The following is a 17,573-nucleotide window of genomic DNA, read 5'->3' on the forward strand; positions in this document are numbered from 1 at the left end:
TCAGAGCTACTAAGGGCCTCCCAGAAGAAAAAAAAAATGTAGTTTTACAGAATTCAAGCCATTCATCACCTCAAAAATATGTTTACTTTGCAATTCGTATTTATTGAATATGAAATAATGCATTATTAATCATTTACTCATTTTATCATTTCCACACCAAAATGGTTGGAATGTTTCATGCAAGTAAATTATATTGTCTGCATATACTGTATGTGTATTACTCTATTTTTCTTTAAATCCAGCATTTAACCCCTAAATTACTCGGCTAACAAAGTTCTACATCGTGGTGTGCATGAAATATAATGGTATTTATATCATCATCACATTCAGAGAGTCGAACAGAGAAGGTAATTGCCGATACAACTTGGAGCCGCTAAGTGTTAATACTGGTACTACATAGCTATTAAAATAAACGACTTGTCTTATTTATGGCTTAGTATAAAATATTTTGAGGAGCAGGCAAAGGGGAGGACAGCTTGGAAGCCAGAAATGCACACAACTCCACAAGAAGTAAGAAAACACTTACACGCAGTGAGAGTAGTCACAAAGTGGAATACACTGAAAGTAGTAATAGTAGTGAAAGCCAACTCCATCCACAGCATTAAGATAAAATATGACAAAGAAAAAGAATAACAAATTTAAATATTGTGCATCATTTGCTAAATTACTTGAACACGTCATATGTGTTTGCTTACTACTTGTTTGGTACTGTTAATCCAATTAAACATTTCAATAATTTAACTGAATGATCTTAAGTCATGCCCTAAACACACTGCATAGTAGTAGCTTTATTAAATATGCATCTTAAGGTAGCAAAAAAGCAACTGCTATCATGTTGCTATTCTGTACATTTTTAAAACTTATTATTATTATTATTGCATTATTAAACACACAGTACAAATTGCTAGGAGCAGCAGGAGGCCAGGAGCTAGCAGTCACTGCAAGTAAGCACAAGTTTTCTTATAAACACAAATTATATGGCCAATAATCTGGCACAGTACTATTAAAAATAAATACAGTATTCATATATTTTTTTTAGCAAATTCTCAAAATTTTAACCAAATTTGAAGTTTGGATCTATCAAACTGTTCTGATATGCAATCAAAACTATATCTAATGTTTGGGTTCAATCATTATCAATACAATTTGAATGTTAAAGTGATACAGCACATGTGCAGTCATCGGGAGAAAACTTTCATACAAATTATACGTACTGTACCACAAAGAAAAAAAAAGTGATGTGGATATTTCAGTTATGATATAGTCTCGACTGTCATGCATTATTTTTTTCATTTATTATTTTCCCGAATAATAATGCATGATTATCTAAATTGTTATAGTTTAACAGATTCCACCTGACAATTTTTTTATCTTATTATGATGGATAAATGGTATCTGACTACTGTATGTTGTACTTTATCAGAATTTTAAAATAAAACAAAAATTTATTTTTACTAGAAAAAGCATTTTGTCCATTTTCCTGCACTGTATATCAAGAGGCAGATAATTACCAAGGTCAAAGCATGACATGCACACCAAAAGGGGTTTCAACAATGCTTCAGAATACAGAACAAGTCTATGATCAATGCATCTACATATCCACTTACCCATAGCTGCTAGGCATATGTATTTTCATAATTAAAACCATTCATAAATTTTTAAAATGCATACATCAAAAAATTGTATTAACATACTAAATTATCCTACTCAACCACTTCATTATAGATTACTTCGTTAGCTTTTAATTAACAAATGATTTAGTTATAAACAAAATATTTTATAATACTGTAATTTGCATAAAAAACCTCAATTCAGCCAGTAAATAATGATAATTGTACTTGCTCACCTACGTAAGAAAGTACGAACACTGTGTAAAAACAGCACAGCAAGACTAAGTAATTAATAAGCAAGACAACAGTTATGACAGTGATAATAACTAGAATTCAAATAGACCTAATTATTACTCCAAGATGTGTATTAAAAAAAAATTCATCAACACATGTCTCACATTTTAGAGGGGCTGGTACATTTATCATACCTTTCATACTCTAATAGTTCAAGACAAATACTCTGTATAGGTGTTTAATGTTTGATAAGAGAAAAATAATTAAGCCAACAAGTTCTGTAATCTTCAAGCACTGACCTTGAATGTTTTGTTTTATGTGCCCATTGTCCATGTAATACAGTACATATACACAAACCCACTTATTTTCAAGGTTTATGACGAGTACTCACAAGCAACAATAATGGCAAACCATAAATCATTGTATCTATGAAACAACTGCTTGTTCCATGTATACAATATGCCACACATTAAATTTCCCAGTACTGTCTTATTACAAAGTGTATCAACTTTCAAAATACTGTATTGTCAATGCCCTACACATGAACAGCAGCTCTAATAGATATATAAAATGTTTAAGTATAATGAATATCATTTGCTTATACACAAACATTGCCATTCAGGTATTTGCTTCACACTTCACATGTACTGTATATCCTGAATAACAAAGGTGATTGCATAATTTCAAATATAACCAGAAGAGCGCCTATTACTGTGCTATAAATACAGTGTTTACACAAGACTGAACTAACAAAACTATGGCAATTTTTTTTAAGTTCTAAAATTAAACCACAATAAATCATACATACTGGTACATTAATACTGGCTTTAGTAATATACTAAATGCTAAAGGATAACAGTGCAACAAGAATGAAAATGGCAATAAGAAAGGCAAGGTTAAGAAAGAAATAAAGATCAGGAATTAGTTTGTACCTCACTTTAATTATAATGAAAACAATTTCCCAACATTCAAAAGTCCCATGTGAAGAAGAGTACAGCTTTCGATTCCGTAGATACCGATATTTTCTGGACGGTGGAAATGGAGTGATCAATTTTCTTGGGCCAATATCCACAGTAAAACGTTCCATAGCTACAAGTCATCACACGGCAGCTTCACGTCAAACATCGTGAAGTTCTCTGATAAACTGGAAATAGTTTCTTATTTATAAGCTATCATAACACCGATTTAAATAATCATGCATAAAAGCACCTAATTAAAAAAAAAAATTTTGCTTCCAAAACTGGCTTACTGTTAAAGAATGCTTATATCCAAGTCAATATTTACTCTATGTAAATACAGGATGAAATTTTACATAAACACAATACTCATAACACACCTCTTCAAAATCACAACGACGGCACATTAATAAGATTTGAGCAACTGTTAAAAGGCTATCTCAAATACAACTGAAATTATACTTGGGTAAAGCATTCACTTCTTGATTGCCTCAAATTTCTGCTAATAATATTATATACCTTATGTCTTGCATCATATTTTTTTCTTCTATATAGCAAATAAATCTCTAAGGACAATGTATCAGCTTTGGAATTGTGTACCTACAGTGACTTGGCTGGCAATCTCAAAAATGCAGGTAGAAACCAACTACCGGTATTTCAAATGCTCCTACGATTTTCTTAAATCATGCCAACTTTTACATCTAGCACATTTCATAAGGTACCCTAGAAATTTAAATAAACTTTAGTTTTTGCTACAATTTACTTCAGTTATTTTATATTAAACTTGGCTTCAATACCAGTTTTTTCCATGTACAAGACCCAACAAGGTGGTCGTACACACAACCAAGTTTTTATACACCTTCATTGCTATAATGTTTAATATTACTAGTCATACTGGCTGAGCACTTTCTCCTCATAATTACTTTACCTTGATTGCTATAAATCTACAATAGTATGGTACTTGTTAATTATCTGCACACAGTAATACTGTCATTACATGAGTACGCTACGTATTCCACAGCACATCGCTTACTACAGTACAATATCTCCACTATTATTGAAGTCAAATATTTAAATTGCACACCCAATAAATTCCCACTGCAGGTTAACATCTGATAATACAGTAAACCATGTCTGTTTCCACATTCTACTTGATACGACCCATCTGGCAACAATTTTAAACGAAAATTAAAAGCCATATTTTCTATTCATTAACAACAAAACTAACCATTTCAATAAACCAGGGTTTTTTTTTGTAAAGCAAAAACAAAAAAATAATTCATTTAACTCAATGCCATTGACAACTTTTTAGATACAGTCCTCACTTTTACCTTCGAGAACTATACAGTACATCTATTCTTTACCAATAATCTTCCAGCATGTTTGTTTTCTTTCCAATATCATGAAATACAGAACAGTTAAGTACAGTACAGTACATAAAAGAAAAATGTTGAACACCCAAAAGCTGGTTATATACATCTCAGTAATTTATTTATTTTTTCAAACGTAATAGAGCAGTTAAACTAAAACAACTTACATATCATTAAATGAGTTTGTACTGCAACACATGAATGTTCATTACTTCACTGTATCAAGTTTCAAATAAATTTTTAATTTAGTTTTAATATAACTATCTTGGGTAATTATTTAGTCTCAACAACAATATATTCAAAATAGTGATGAAAGCATGACAACATAAACGGACTTCCAAACAACCCCACACACTGTTCATATTTTTAGGAACTTTTTAAATTTTTTATTTAAGTTCCCCAAGTGGTTAATTTTCTTTTGCCTAAAAGTCTCAATTGTGATTTAAATTCATAATTATTATTCCCATAAGCTCTCATTTATCTTTCAGAAAGCCTTGATCTTTCTTCCCTGAAGAGTGGTCCTACAAACACTAGACAGGAACCATAAGGATCCCCCAGACACTGGGGTGCAAAGGATCCTCCAGACACTGGAGCCACAGTCATGATCATTATTTCCAATGTTGATCACGATTAATATGAATACTCATTATAACTAAATAATTTTAGCTAGAATTGTTCAGGGCCCTAATCAATAAGGAGTACTTTATAGTGTTTAAAAAATCAAAAGTACTGGGCAATAATTAGATATCACAAACGTGTCATTAAAATAACTAAAAATGCATAAATTCTCAATGACATTTCATAATCTGCAAAAAGAGGATGATAAAGAGTATGAGGACAACAGTTACTAGCCAACAGCCAAATAACCTTTTGAGACGATTTCAAATTTTGCTATCATCTTTGTATATAAATTAGCACATACTGCAAATATGAAAGACGGTGGCTTTTAGCAAAGCTGAACTCGTGTCCCAGTACGCCTTTACTTTGACACCTGATACAAAATCTCAAATGTCACTGTGCATGAATGCCGCTTCTAAGTATGGCATAATGTATGTGATGACATGTTCGGGTGACACTTCGAAACTTCTGCTCTCTTTGGCATACAAAAAATGTATAAATATTCACAAGTCTCACTGGTAAACTTTACATGGCTATTTACAAGACTAAGAGATTCATAACTCTGTGGTGAAGCAGAACTAGTTATGTGCCTCCTAAAAACCAAGCAGCTGTATTGACACTTGATGGAACGACTCGCCTTATTTCCACTTTCCAAGTTCTGTTCATTTTGTGAGATCAAGTAAGATGCAGTACCGTGAAACACACACACTTCCCAGAGACCAAATTTCACTGAGGTGAGAGAATGTCATGTACTGGGTCTTCTTCCAAGTATAAGATTAACACCATGTATATGAACTGTTTACTGTCCCTGAACCCATATACACTACAATATACACTATTTCAATCACATTACAAAAACAATTCTAGTAAAAATATCCAACACTCAACTAAAGGAACCAACACTGTAAACAAGAGGCTTCTCATTTTATGACCAAGAGGCTCCATTCTCACATTATAACGTCCTTTCGAATATCCCGCCTTATGTTTTGTCTAGCACGACACACTGACATTTACAGCATGATATCCAGCTTTAACACACTACTGACACGTATTTCTCTTATTATATAAAACAATGTGTTAATCTCTAGTGTTTGGTGGAAAACAAGGGAAATTTTAAGAGGTAGTCCATTTTATTATGATAATTCTGAGCATAATCAAAAGTCAAAGTTTGTCTTTAATTATGATATTGTGAGGTGTTTCTCCAATTATATTCCTGATATACAACTGAACTGATACACAAAACTTTGTTGTAAAGTTTTAGAATTATTTATAAAATTTTAACCGTTTACTATTCAATTCCTCAAATACATTTAATCAACATCTTATACAGTATACTCAAATTGAACAAAATGTAAGTTTATTTAAAACTATTTGAACTTTGCCCTGTTTTCACCCTTGATCATTACACAAAACCAAAATTCTCCACCAAACATCACATTTCGTGCAGATCGATCTTGTGCACAACTCCAGCACCACCTCACGAACACTCCATCAGTCCTTGGCTAGTTTGTTCTCATTCTCCCTTTTATGTTTTCTCTTGTGATAACTCTGAGCAAAGGAGTTTATAATGCTCAGGATGAAATAGGTAATCATCAGCATAATAAGTTTTTCAAAAATCCAGGCTACAATATTTCCTGCATCCTGAAAGAGAAAATTACAAATACATTACATTTACAGCAAACCTTGTATAACCTGTAGAAGTAAGTAATTATCAATAGAAGTCACCAAACCGGGAAGGCTATGATAACCTGTAGAAGACTTTGCATTAGCTAACCAATCTATCTACATCTGAAAATATGATCATTTTAGATAAATTTATACGAAAGTGAATACTATATCCTATTAACATTATACAGGACTATTATATACAAGTCAAATCCAATACAGTGGTACCTCGAATAACGAATTTAATCCGTTCTGGCGCTGTGTTCGTCATGTGAAACGGGCGTCATACAAAACGAGTGTCTCCATTTAACCACTGTGATGCGCCGAGTTTATTGTGAAATTCCCCCAGTGTGCATGACATCAAGTGTTTCCAAAAAATCAATTTTCTTTATAAAATGATAAATTCCCTTCCCTGAACATGTCTATGTAAAAAAAAATACCAAATTCCACTTACTTTGGCTGTGAGGACATGGACAAGGTGCGTTGTGACGTCATCAGGGGCTGGTTGCCTGTGTGCGACTCTCCCAGACACAGTCGCGCAGGCCATTCAAGCACCTCGTGTTGCCACAAATATATTTTCAATAATTTGTTCTATGCATTTCCAATGCGGTTTTATTTGTTTCTTTTATCGTATATGATGCATATTTGTGACCTTTACAATATGTATACAGTAGAACATTCATAATGATCCATGGAACTGTGATAAATGTGTCAGTAATGTGTCCACAATAAATGTTTATTGTCACAATATTACTTGGTAAAAATTCACTACAATTACAATATGTACAGTTTCACATACTATTTACACAGTAACACACTGTATTACACACTCAGTACTTTGGAGGCGCGCAATAATCAACGAAGTAGTCCATAGTACACAGCGCGACTTTGCACTCATTGCACCAGCTACAGATAGATTTTCGCTTCCTGTTCTTCATTCTGTGTGCTTGCAAATAATGCACTCGCATACACCCTTGGCTTTAGAACTTGTAGGTGGTATGTAGCAACGCTTGTAAAGCATAAGGTAGTATTGAAAAGATTATAGGAAAAGATCAATTTGTAAGATAGTCTTGAAAAGATTGCTTTGTAACGCCCCACACAGGAAAAGATTCAGCCAGCCTCAAAGAGTGTCCGTCAGTCAAGAAGAGATTCAGCTAATCTTGAAGATATTTATGGAAAACACCATCATGCAAGCCGCTAACACTGTTCATCTATGCTACTTGTATCAGATACATCATCACTGAACCCAGAAAATGATTCATCTATGTATCATCTATATAAATTGAAGATGGCAAGGGTGGTGCTCAGAGCTACAACTGGATACACTCGCTGTATCATCCTCATAGGTGCTGTATCACTTGCATCTGACCTTTGTGTTAAGTCCATATTGTGCCTGGCTTCACCAATACTATGACCCTATGTTCTTCAAACAATAAGGTCCGAATTTCACCGACAGAGCGCAATCTTTGAACACTGTGTCGGACAAGTGTTTGGGAGCCGGGGGCAAGTGTGCCACAAATGGTTGTTCACTCAGTACTAACCCAGCCAGCAGCCCTAGTCTTTCATATTTGTTATAGCATAAGGTTCGTTCAGTGTTTGTCGGGTAGGCTGCTCCATTATGACAATCTTTGTTTCAAATGTGTTCCATTTGTTTTGTATTTTTCATTTACGTCTCAATAATGGAGCAGCCGACCTGACAAACACCGATCGAACCTTTTCAACATTTGTTCTTTCTTTAAAGCGTTCACTATACGAGACAAATTGTCGCCGATCGGGCCGGTCGTTACACGAAATGTTCGCCATTTGAGGCGTTCGTTATTCGAGGTACCACTGTATATTATATGGGCATAATGAAAGGTCAGGCAACATTACACTAAATATATATCTTCTCCCAGATTTTTGTTTTATTAATTTTAAATAAACATTTTATTTCACTCATGTTATTTAAGATTAGACAGTCAAGATAATTCATCATGAAAATAAAGGTATGTACAATTTATATGTTTACAAATTTGCCGTTATTCATTGTTATTGGCATTATAAAACCATGCATTATTTATTGTATTTTTTTACTGGAAGATTTTGAGGTTTTTCTATTCCTACAGCTTGAGTTGATTTATGGAAATAATGAAGGGGTAACTGAAGGAATGAGGAAGGCACGATACAACAATGAGGTGGGCCCTGGCACCGCTGGGCCCTGGCAACGCTCGGCCGGCCACGCTGGGCCCTGGCAACGCTCGGCTGGCCATGTCGCCACATAGTCAAATAAATGATATACAAGTTAAATTTAGGTGTTATTTATGATCATCATGTTAATATGCATTTAAATTCTCACATCTTTTCCTATCTTTCAGTTTAGACAGCTTGGATTGGTTCACACTTGGCCCCAAGGAATGAAAAATATTAAATGTTACAATCATGCTTTTACTAATAAAACTTGAATCAAATTGAGAAGAAAAAAAAATTGCTGATAGCCAGAAAAATTTAGGGTCAGTTGGAGATCATAATCTCAAATTTATTTAGTTTCAATCTTGGCTATTATTTAAAGAAAAACAGCAACCTAATAAATAAATCCAATAATAAAAACAGCAACCTTCCCCAAGGGTGAAGACAACATCAAGCGATGAAGTCCTCAAACAGGGAGCGATTCCTGAACGCCCCAGGGAAGATAACCCTGACACGCAAGGGCAGTACTAACGGAGCACCTAGGGAAGGTCACTAGGTGCATGCCGCTCCTGTACTCTAAGACACTTGGCCACCACACCACACACAGCTGGAACAGCCACACAAGGCAAAAATCCAGAACAGGAACTTGAGGCCAGAGGTGACTGAACTGACCACCAGCACATCAGTTCATGAACTGGAGTGGTGGACTGCAGGCTCCCCCCTCACCCCCATTTGGAGGGGGGGGAGGAGGGGGTAATGCTAATGAGCGGGCATGCTAGTTGTATGAAGTGTTGCTTGTTGGGTTTTTTTTACTAAGGGAGTTATTTTGATCTTTTCAGATGTAGATTGTACAGGTTAACCAAGCAGTGGTCCGTTTTGATTCGCCCACCTTTCTGGGTCCTTTCCCGGTCGATGGCAATTATGACAAACGTACAGTACTCTAAAAGTAAAGTGCTCATAGGCCATTGCTTCCTGCACTTCTCTGAGGGGACCAGGTTCTGGCTCATGGTCCTTGGTAGGCATAAGGACTCCTGTGACTGATGACACCAAACTAATATAGCAGATATCAGTTCAGATAGCTTCAGGGAGCCAATGGGGCTCCCCACAGAAAAATAGAAAATGTAATTCAACGTACCTGATTTTCTGAACCCGTTCCAGGCTTTCTATGGAATTTCATCTTCTGTTTCTCAAGGAAGGTTTTAAATGGCTGTTCCAGCTTGTTTCCTATAAGAGGAACAAATGCTAATGCCCCCACAGCTCTGGCAAGCAATGATTCATTAAAGGCTATGATGACAAACATTTTCTGAATGTGCATTTTTATAACTGCTTTCCCAATGAGAGTTGCACCGAAGAACGTCCAGAAAGGAACAAGGAAGTGGCCACAAGTGATGCCCGCAAGATCAAACAGAGGATTTGGAATCTGAAAGGGAAAAAAAGAAATGAAAACTATAGTTACACCAAGATCACGAGAGAACTCGCACTTGCCATTTTATTTGATAATACTTCCACAAGTGCTAATATTAGTACAGTATATTAAAATTTTGGGTGCCTTATTCTCTCTTGAGAACCCAATTTCCATGAAACTACCCAATTTTGTCATTTTACCCAGACATTTCAACTGACTTTACAGGATATCACCTAAAGGAACACCTGAAATATTTGTCAAAGATTTCTATGTACTGGTTTGGTTATAATAAACATGAAGCAATTTAAACTTTGCTCCCACAATCTGTAAAAAGAAATGAACATTGAATCAGCATTGTACATCATTACATCTACTTCTATTTTATATTGTCATCAGACAAGGAAGCACCATTCTAGACAAAAATTAAAGAGCAATTAATGGAATGAAGATTTATGCTTAAAAAAAAAAAAAGAAAAAAAAAAGAGCATTCACCATCTCTCTTGTTCACCATTTGCAGAATCATACAGAATTTGCAACAGATTCTCCAACTAAATATCCACAGCAGTACTCCAGTACAGGCGAAACAGGACTCCAGGTTATGTCCTGATCCGCATAAAGTGTTAATTAAACTAGGTGTACAGTATTTCCCATGATTTATAAACAAATACACATACCCCTTATGAATTACGATATGTTTATGTGATACTCTGAGAGTACCCAGAGCACAGGTTCGAATCCTCATGGCTCCTATAAATTTTCACAAAATAATTAAGAGATATTAACACTTCTTGAATCTAGATTTATTCCACACCATTTTTTTTTTTTTTTTTTTTTTTTTTTAAGAACGAGGGTACACAAGTAGATACTTTTAATTTCTCTGATCAGGTTTAGAGCGCTCCCTCCAACAGCTCATTTTAAGCCTTGCCCTTCTAGTTTTTCTGGAACATTAGCTACCCATTAGTTTATAACAATATCCATAATTACTACTGGTTGAACCAGAGTTAACAGTTAAGGACCAGTGCCTAAACAGTCTTCTTCCCTACCCAAGGCTCATGCTACCACTTCAGAGGAACTGTTAGTGTACACAATTTCTGGCTGGCACCTAGCCCTGTGAGGAGGAATTTTAACTTTCACCCAGTTAAGCATCAAGGTGGTGGATGAAAAACAATCCGTAGTTTCCAATAGTTATATGATAAAGATTATTTGATGGGACTAAGAGACCAACTAAGAGACCTGGTTAGAGACTGCACTACGGGAATGTTGATCCTCAGAATCATCGACAGGTAATTAGGAATATGTAAACAAAATACAATTGTATTTGAGATGCATATGCAAAGATGCCACAGCAAATCACATGCACTCTTTTACTTACAGATGCGCACGCAAGGATACCAAAAAATCCCACTCTTTCGACAAGTTTCTCCACTGACAGCTTAGCACGGTCAATGAAAGACATATCTTCGGGCCTTTCTTTTAACCGCTGCAGCTCTTCAAATTCTGCCATTTCCTCATCATCAGGATCATAACCAGAGAGTCGTGCTCCACGAGCCATAAAATATGGAGGCAGTTCACCTGTTAAAAGAAAAACTAGATGAATGCTTACAGCAAATTTTCAATTTGCATTAAATTTTATAATGACAAATCACATTAAACTTTCCTCATGAACTTGAATTTTATTACAAATTTGAGAGAAAAAAAATAGCTAAGCCAATAAAAAAATAAAACTAAAACATTTAGCTAAAACTAAACAAATAAGCTAAGCCCTATAGTACAGAGTTCTTAGTCATGTACAGTACAATATACATGTGTAAATTAGGACTTAAAAACTTCTCTCATGACAAGCAATTGACAATAGGAAATGATATGAACTCAAATGCTCTGATTTCAACAGAGAATAGAATATAACTCTGAAGATAGAGATGGGATTAGACAGAAAAATTGTAGTAGTAAAGGAGGGGCTGAAGAAATGCACAAGACTGAACTTCGAGTCAGGCCATCATGCATTAAGTAACCACACACTACAACCACCATTACAACGCACTACCAAAATTACGTAAATCGAATTCTTATAAAGATAACACTCTGGATCAGGTTGTAAATGGAAGAAAACTATCAAAATCTCCTATAACACACAAAATGGAAAGGTCTTTACATTTGGCAAGGTTTAACAAAATGTGAGAAACAAAATTCTGACCAAAAAAGCCCTCCCAATAGTTAAATGCAATGTTTTGGAGTATTCACAGAGACCCATAAATGAAACAATGTGGACAATCAAATATGATAAAGGTCAAATGTAGGAGTAGGTTGTGAATTATGGAGGAACTTGTATGAACAAGCTCCGAAGGTGCTTGGAATCAAAGCAGAAAATAAAAACTCTTTAATGTTCAAACATACAAGCCTCCATATAAAAACCTCATGAAATAATAACATATCTGAATAAATCTTTGGAGCAGGATGGCAGGATTGAACCAGCATCCTGGGTCACCGTCAAACACGTTTCTTAACCGATGGACTATTTGCTTACAGATTGTACCCGTTACATTGGTTCAATCCTGCCATCTAGCTCCAACAATTTTCTCACAGATATATGTTATTGTGATTTCATTATGCATTTGGCAGGAGTGTTTAGTGAAGAATCATTACCTACACCAGAGTGTATGCAGGTTACATGTAAAAATATGGATTGGGGTTCCAGCTCAGTGTCTTGAAATTCATAGAGTTCATGTAGACTCCAGGCTGTGTAACTTTTAAGCATATCATGATCCGTGGAATAAGGTACGCATCTAGGATGACCCAGGACGCTGGTTCAATCGTGCTGTCCTGCTCCAAAGAAAGTCTCCAAATGTAAAATTTGGGTATTCACAGAACAGAAAACCCCAGCACTGAATGTAATGAAATGCTGGGATAACACTTGGGACACATTGTCCCACCCGGGACAATGGATAGTTCTAGGAGTGGTGGTGGTGGCATTATTTGTTTATGAATAACCTTATCTTCCATTTGGTCTGTAAGAATTAAAGATATTTTTAACATCTTTGCAATTTCTCCCCCACTTCCCCTGATAACTGGATGAGCATCTTTTGCTGCAAGGGTGGACTCTTCCAGCTGTCTGGGGTTATATCAATGCACTTGTGATCATGTTATAATGGTGACATTCCAGGAGTGTTACACGGGAGAAGGTAGCAATAACGAGCAGAAGTGCTAGTCGCATGAAGGGTTGCTTGTTTGGTTTAAGTCTAGGTGAGTTATTTTGATTTTTAGGATGTAGATTGCACAGGTTAATCAGACAGTTGTCAGTTTTGATTCGCCTACCTTTCTGGGTCCTTCCCCGGTTGATGGCAATTATGACATACTTTAAGTGCAAAGTGCTCATAGGCCATTGCTCCTTGTGCCTCTCTGAGGATGCCAGGTTCTGGCTCGTGGTCCCCAGTAGGCTTAAGGACTCCTGTGACTGATGACCTCTCAAACTAACATAGCACATATCAGTTCGGTTAGCTTCAGGGAGCCGAGAGGGTTCCCCACATAAAATATAATTGTCTTGATAATCTAGAAAACCAGATCCTGGATATTATATTTCTTTTTGACTTCAATCTACCCAGTTTAAGATGAAGAATATAAGACAATAACATTGTTACATAAAATCAACTTTGAAATAATCACCCACAGATCAGAGCTGACAAAATTTTGCTCAACCAGCAGATAACATACCCACTTGGCATGTGTAAATCATTGTACCAATATAAATAAACCAATATAATGGTACGATGATTTATACGCCAGTCAATATGAACAATCTTGGTTCAGGATAATAAGGATTTATCTGAATATGAACCGATAGCCATCATAAATTTGGTTGAAACTCCAATATTTATCATAATGATTTAAACTGATAAAGAAAACGACTAGCTTAAGTTCATGTACAGTATGGAACCAAAATGTTTTGGTACTTTCCATACACCAGATCACAAAATAAAATACAATATATGATAACTGCTGATAATGCTCAGTAACCATTTAAAGTACATTTTATTTCACTTGCTCAACATACCTAATGCAGTGCCAGCACCCCACATAAATGCTTCTAGACGAACTTTTGCCATAATAGTGAGGATAGACATTTCTTTCCCCGTTACTTCTTCCTCTGGGCACAATATGCTGAAAAAAAAATATGCAACGTTGAATAAATTTGACTTCAATATTTTTTTTAGTTTTACATATACATACTGTAGTACTAAAAATGTAAGTCTTACTTCCCATTTACATTCGAATATTACATGCATATCAACACCAGGATTACATCTCAGATCAGCGTTTCTCAACTGGGGCTCCACGAAAGGTCATTGGGTTTATTTTTTGTTTACAGATATAGTTGATGTTTTGTGATTAATGTATATATATATTGTACTGTATTTTTTACATTAATTATATATATACAATGGAACCTCGGTTGATGACTGCCCTAGAAAATTAATTTTTTTGAACATCAAATATGTCATAAAATTTTAACTGGTACACAATGGTTTACTTGGAAAACTACGTCTGTTCGTACGCGTATGGGTCAAATGACTGTGGTGTTGGGGGCGCAAGGTGAATCACCCGGCTTACAAGTCTATCACGTGTAGTGACAATCTCGGCCGTGCTTAAATTCTTTGTGAAGAATGTCATTGTTTACCTGATTTTTCTAACATAAAAGTTCTTATTATATATCATGCCATGGGTCCCAAGAAATTCAGTGGTAAAGTTCAATCTAAGAAAATAGTTGTGAAAAAGATGATAGAATAAAAAACAAGAGAATTTTTAGTGAATGAATGTCATGTCTCACTACAGAAGTGTTAAAACTTGGGAAAAAACAAGTGTCTTTAGACAGATTCTTAGTAAGACAAGCAAGCAGTGAGCCACAACCAGGTGCTAGTGGTATGCCTGCAAAACGTAAGAGGGAGTACCCCAGAAATATCACTGTTATAATGGAAGGGGACTTCTCTTCCAAACACCTTTCCTCCTCCCCTCCTCCTCATCGTCTTCCATACGCCAACAAGAGTTCTCATTCAAGATATACATACTGTACAGTACTTTATAGCAGCTAGTACAAAATGAGAGTTATTTGGTATAAAATGTATTTTTAAGTTAATATTTTTTGGGGTTTGGAACGGATTAATTCAATCTACATTATATCTTGTGTGAAAATTCGTTTTGGTTGACAACGCATCTCTGGTAACGGATTACGATCGTAAACAAAGGTACCACTGTACACATTATATGGGTATATACAGTACTATAAAATAATTGTTATTTAGGGGTTCCTTGACACTTAAATTATTTCAGGGGGTTCTGCAAGGGTAAAAAAATTGAGAAACTATGTCCTAGATCAATCCTCTTTATAGTACACAAAAATCAAACTTGCACTGTTTTACCCCATTTACATATGGTCTTCACAATTACCTCACTTGGGCAAATAATTTCTCAATTCTTGCTATTCTTACCATTACATCTTAATTAAAACTAACTTCACATTTATTACCCAATTACTGTTCATTTTATACAACCAAGAAAATGCAAGCACCACATTTTCTACTACTACTAGTGCTCAAGGTCCCAAGCTACCTAGAGTTGCACACCTATACCTTCTTCACACATGAAATAAACCAGTCACCTCAACTTCCAGAAGTATGGGAGGGGAGGGGAAGGGATCCAACAATATGTATGGTTTTCATAGTACAGTAATGTGCCTCCATTATAATGTAAATACATTTGTTTAAATATTACAAACACTAAAAGTAAATATAAACAGATTTCAACACAAGATTAATTCACCGAGGGAAAATCGAGGGATATTACAGCCATGTCACGGCAGTTTAGAGATTCATGAATTTGAGAAACTGCTGTCCTCGACAAAGTGAGGATTAAGCAGTGAGTACACACAAAGGGGGCAGCAGTGAAGAAGATATATATAAAAAAAAAAACATGGTACTTATCAGAGGGCATCAAGCCGGAAATCTTAAAAAAAAAAAAAATATATATATACAAAAAGGTATACTGTATAAATAACAAAAACTGAAATTGGTGTCACGAACAGACACAGTAAACAGAATGGAGAACGCTTTTGGTCATATTTTAAAGGCAATAAAATGAAGACAACAGAGGCTGATAGTAGTCAGAAAAAAATTATGGATTTTGTAGTTCCACAACTATAGTTGTGGAATGGAGCAAACCCGAGGTATTGAATGATAAAGCTCCATATTCCAAATTTACAAAGGAATTTATTAATGGGATGAGGTACAGTGTAAACAAAAGCATCGAGAGCAGCAAAAGGAGTAATCAAATTGAAAATTTAATAAGCGTATTTAGAAGAAATTGACAGAGGAAGAAGAGCCTGGCTGTAAAGAACAAATAAAAAAAATTATATATATATACAGTATATATATTTTTTTTTTAAAAACACAGTTTGGACACACTCCAGTGAACTAAGCAAGGCAGACCCAATTCTTTGCAACAGGTACAGTTTAATTTAATGATTTCAGATTTATCAAATCAGTGGGCTTAATCAAGATTGGCATTGAAGGCCAATATGGCTTTTGACATACAGCACCCATCATTCAGTACAGACAGGTAAAGACCACTTTTGGACACACAACACAATCACTCGGTATACAGTTGTGAGAGCCAATATCAAGTTTGATTTAGCACCACAGCACCCTCACTTGGCCTTCAATGGCTGAGGGTATGTTTGGACAGGTGCTTTATTACCTATAATTAAAACAAATTGTAATATTTTAATATAAAATATAATTACAGTAAGCACATTACTATATTCTAAATAATTTAGAAAAATTACTGTACAGTATTATTATTAAAAATGCATAATTTGTTTTGCTTAATACTTTAGCAGTAGACTGACAAAGTTTTTCATGGGGTCACAAGCATGCCACATCAGCCTATGCTTGCATTAGTGTTTTCCTCCCCAAGTGCATCCTACTAATTTGAATTTCCAAGTATTTTATTTGCAGCATTCTTGTATATTTTTTTTTTACTTGAAAATCAATAAATTTCTAGTAAAACAAGATTGCTAAGTCTAGCAGTGGCATTTGGTTTAAGGAAAGCATTACAAGAAATAGCCTTATAGTTGAACAAAAGTTTGATTTACTGGAAAAAAGTTGAGAAGGTTTATTCAAATTTAAGATTAACAACAGAGTATATAGGAACAAAAAAGGTACAGTAAGCAGTAGAAAATATGTAAAGATATTTCTGAAATATGTGAGCACTACAAAGTGTTATACTTGAGATACAACATGTTTCAGGGAGACAATGAGTGTTCACAATATCCATAACTGGATGCTGTCTGTATAGATGATTTGTGCAGCATATCATGGTTGGCATTGGCATGTAATTTGAAAAGTTTAAGGTTGCAGCATCTTAACTTGCAATTGAGTTACAGGCATTCATACCATGTCTACTGGGATTGGGCCCAAAAACAAACGGCTAACCAACTTCTCTGGACAAATACTTTTGTCTAACATTTTTGTCTGTGTTCTTAGGAAGATGGTGTGGTTGC

At 35.2% G+C, this 17,573-nt stretch overlaps 1 protein-coding gene and 1 long non-coding RNA gene across 17 annotated transcripts in view; one reads left to right on the forward strand and one right to left on the reverse strand.

The window, feature by feature from the left end:
- Positions 1 to 9,452, forward strand: part of LOC138366247 (uncharacterized) — a 76,207-nt gene extending 66,755 nt beyond the window's left edge. Inside the window, exon 3 of the long non-coding RNA XR_011229113.1 lies at positions 8,559 to 9,452. This is a non-coding gene — a long non-coding RNA (uncharacterized lncRNA). The remainder of the gene's footprint in view (positions 1 to 8,558) is intronic.
- LOC123757597 (vacuole membrane protein 1) overlaps positions 2,766 to 17,573 on the reverse strand; it is a 36,958-nt gene continuing 22,150 nt past the window's right edge. For all 16 annotated transcript variants that reach the window (XM_069327189.1, XM_045741381.2, XM_045741389.2 and 13 more), the window contains 4 exons: positions 14,073 to 14,179; positions 11,397 to 11,596; positions 9,755 to 10,039; positions 2,766 to 6,429 (listed from right to left, as the gene is read on the reverse strand). In XM_069327189.1, the coding sequence (XP_069183290.1) occupies positions 6,280 to 6,429; positions 9,755 to 10,039; positions 11,397 to 11,596; positions 14,073 to 14,179 (742 nt within the window). In that variant the 3' untranslated portion in view covers positions 2,766 to 6,279. The remainder of the gene's footprint in view (positions 6,430 to 9,754; positions 10,040 to 11,396; positions 11,597 to 14,072; positions 14,180 to 17,573) is intronic.

Source organism: Procambarus clarkii, chromosome 19 (genome assembly GCF_040958095.1).
Source record: "Procambarus clarkii isolate CNS0578487 chromosome 19, FALCON_Pclarkii_2.0, whole genome shotgun sequence".
Classification (NCBI taxonomy): domain Eukaryota; kingdom Metazoa; phylum Arthropoda; class Malacostraca; order Decapoda; family Cambaridae; genus Procambarus; species Procambarus clarkii.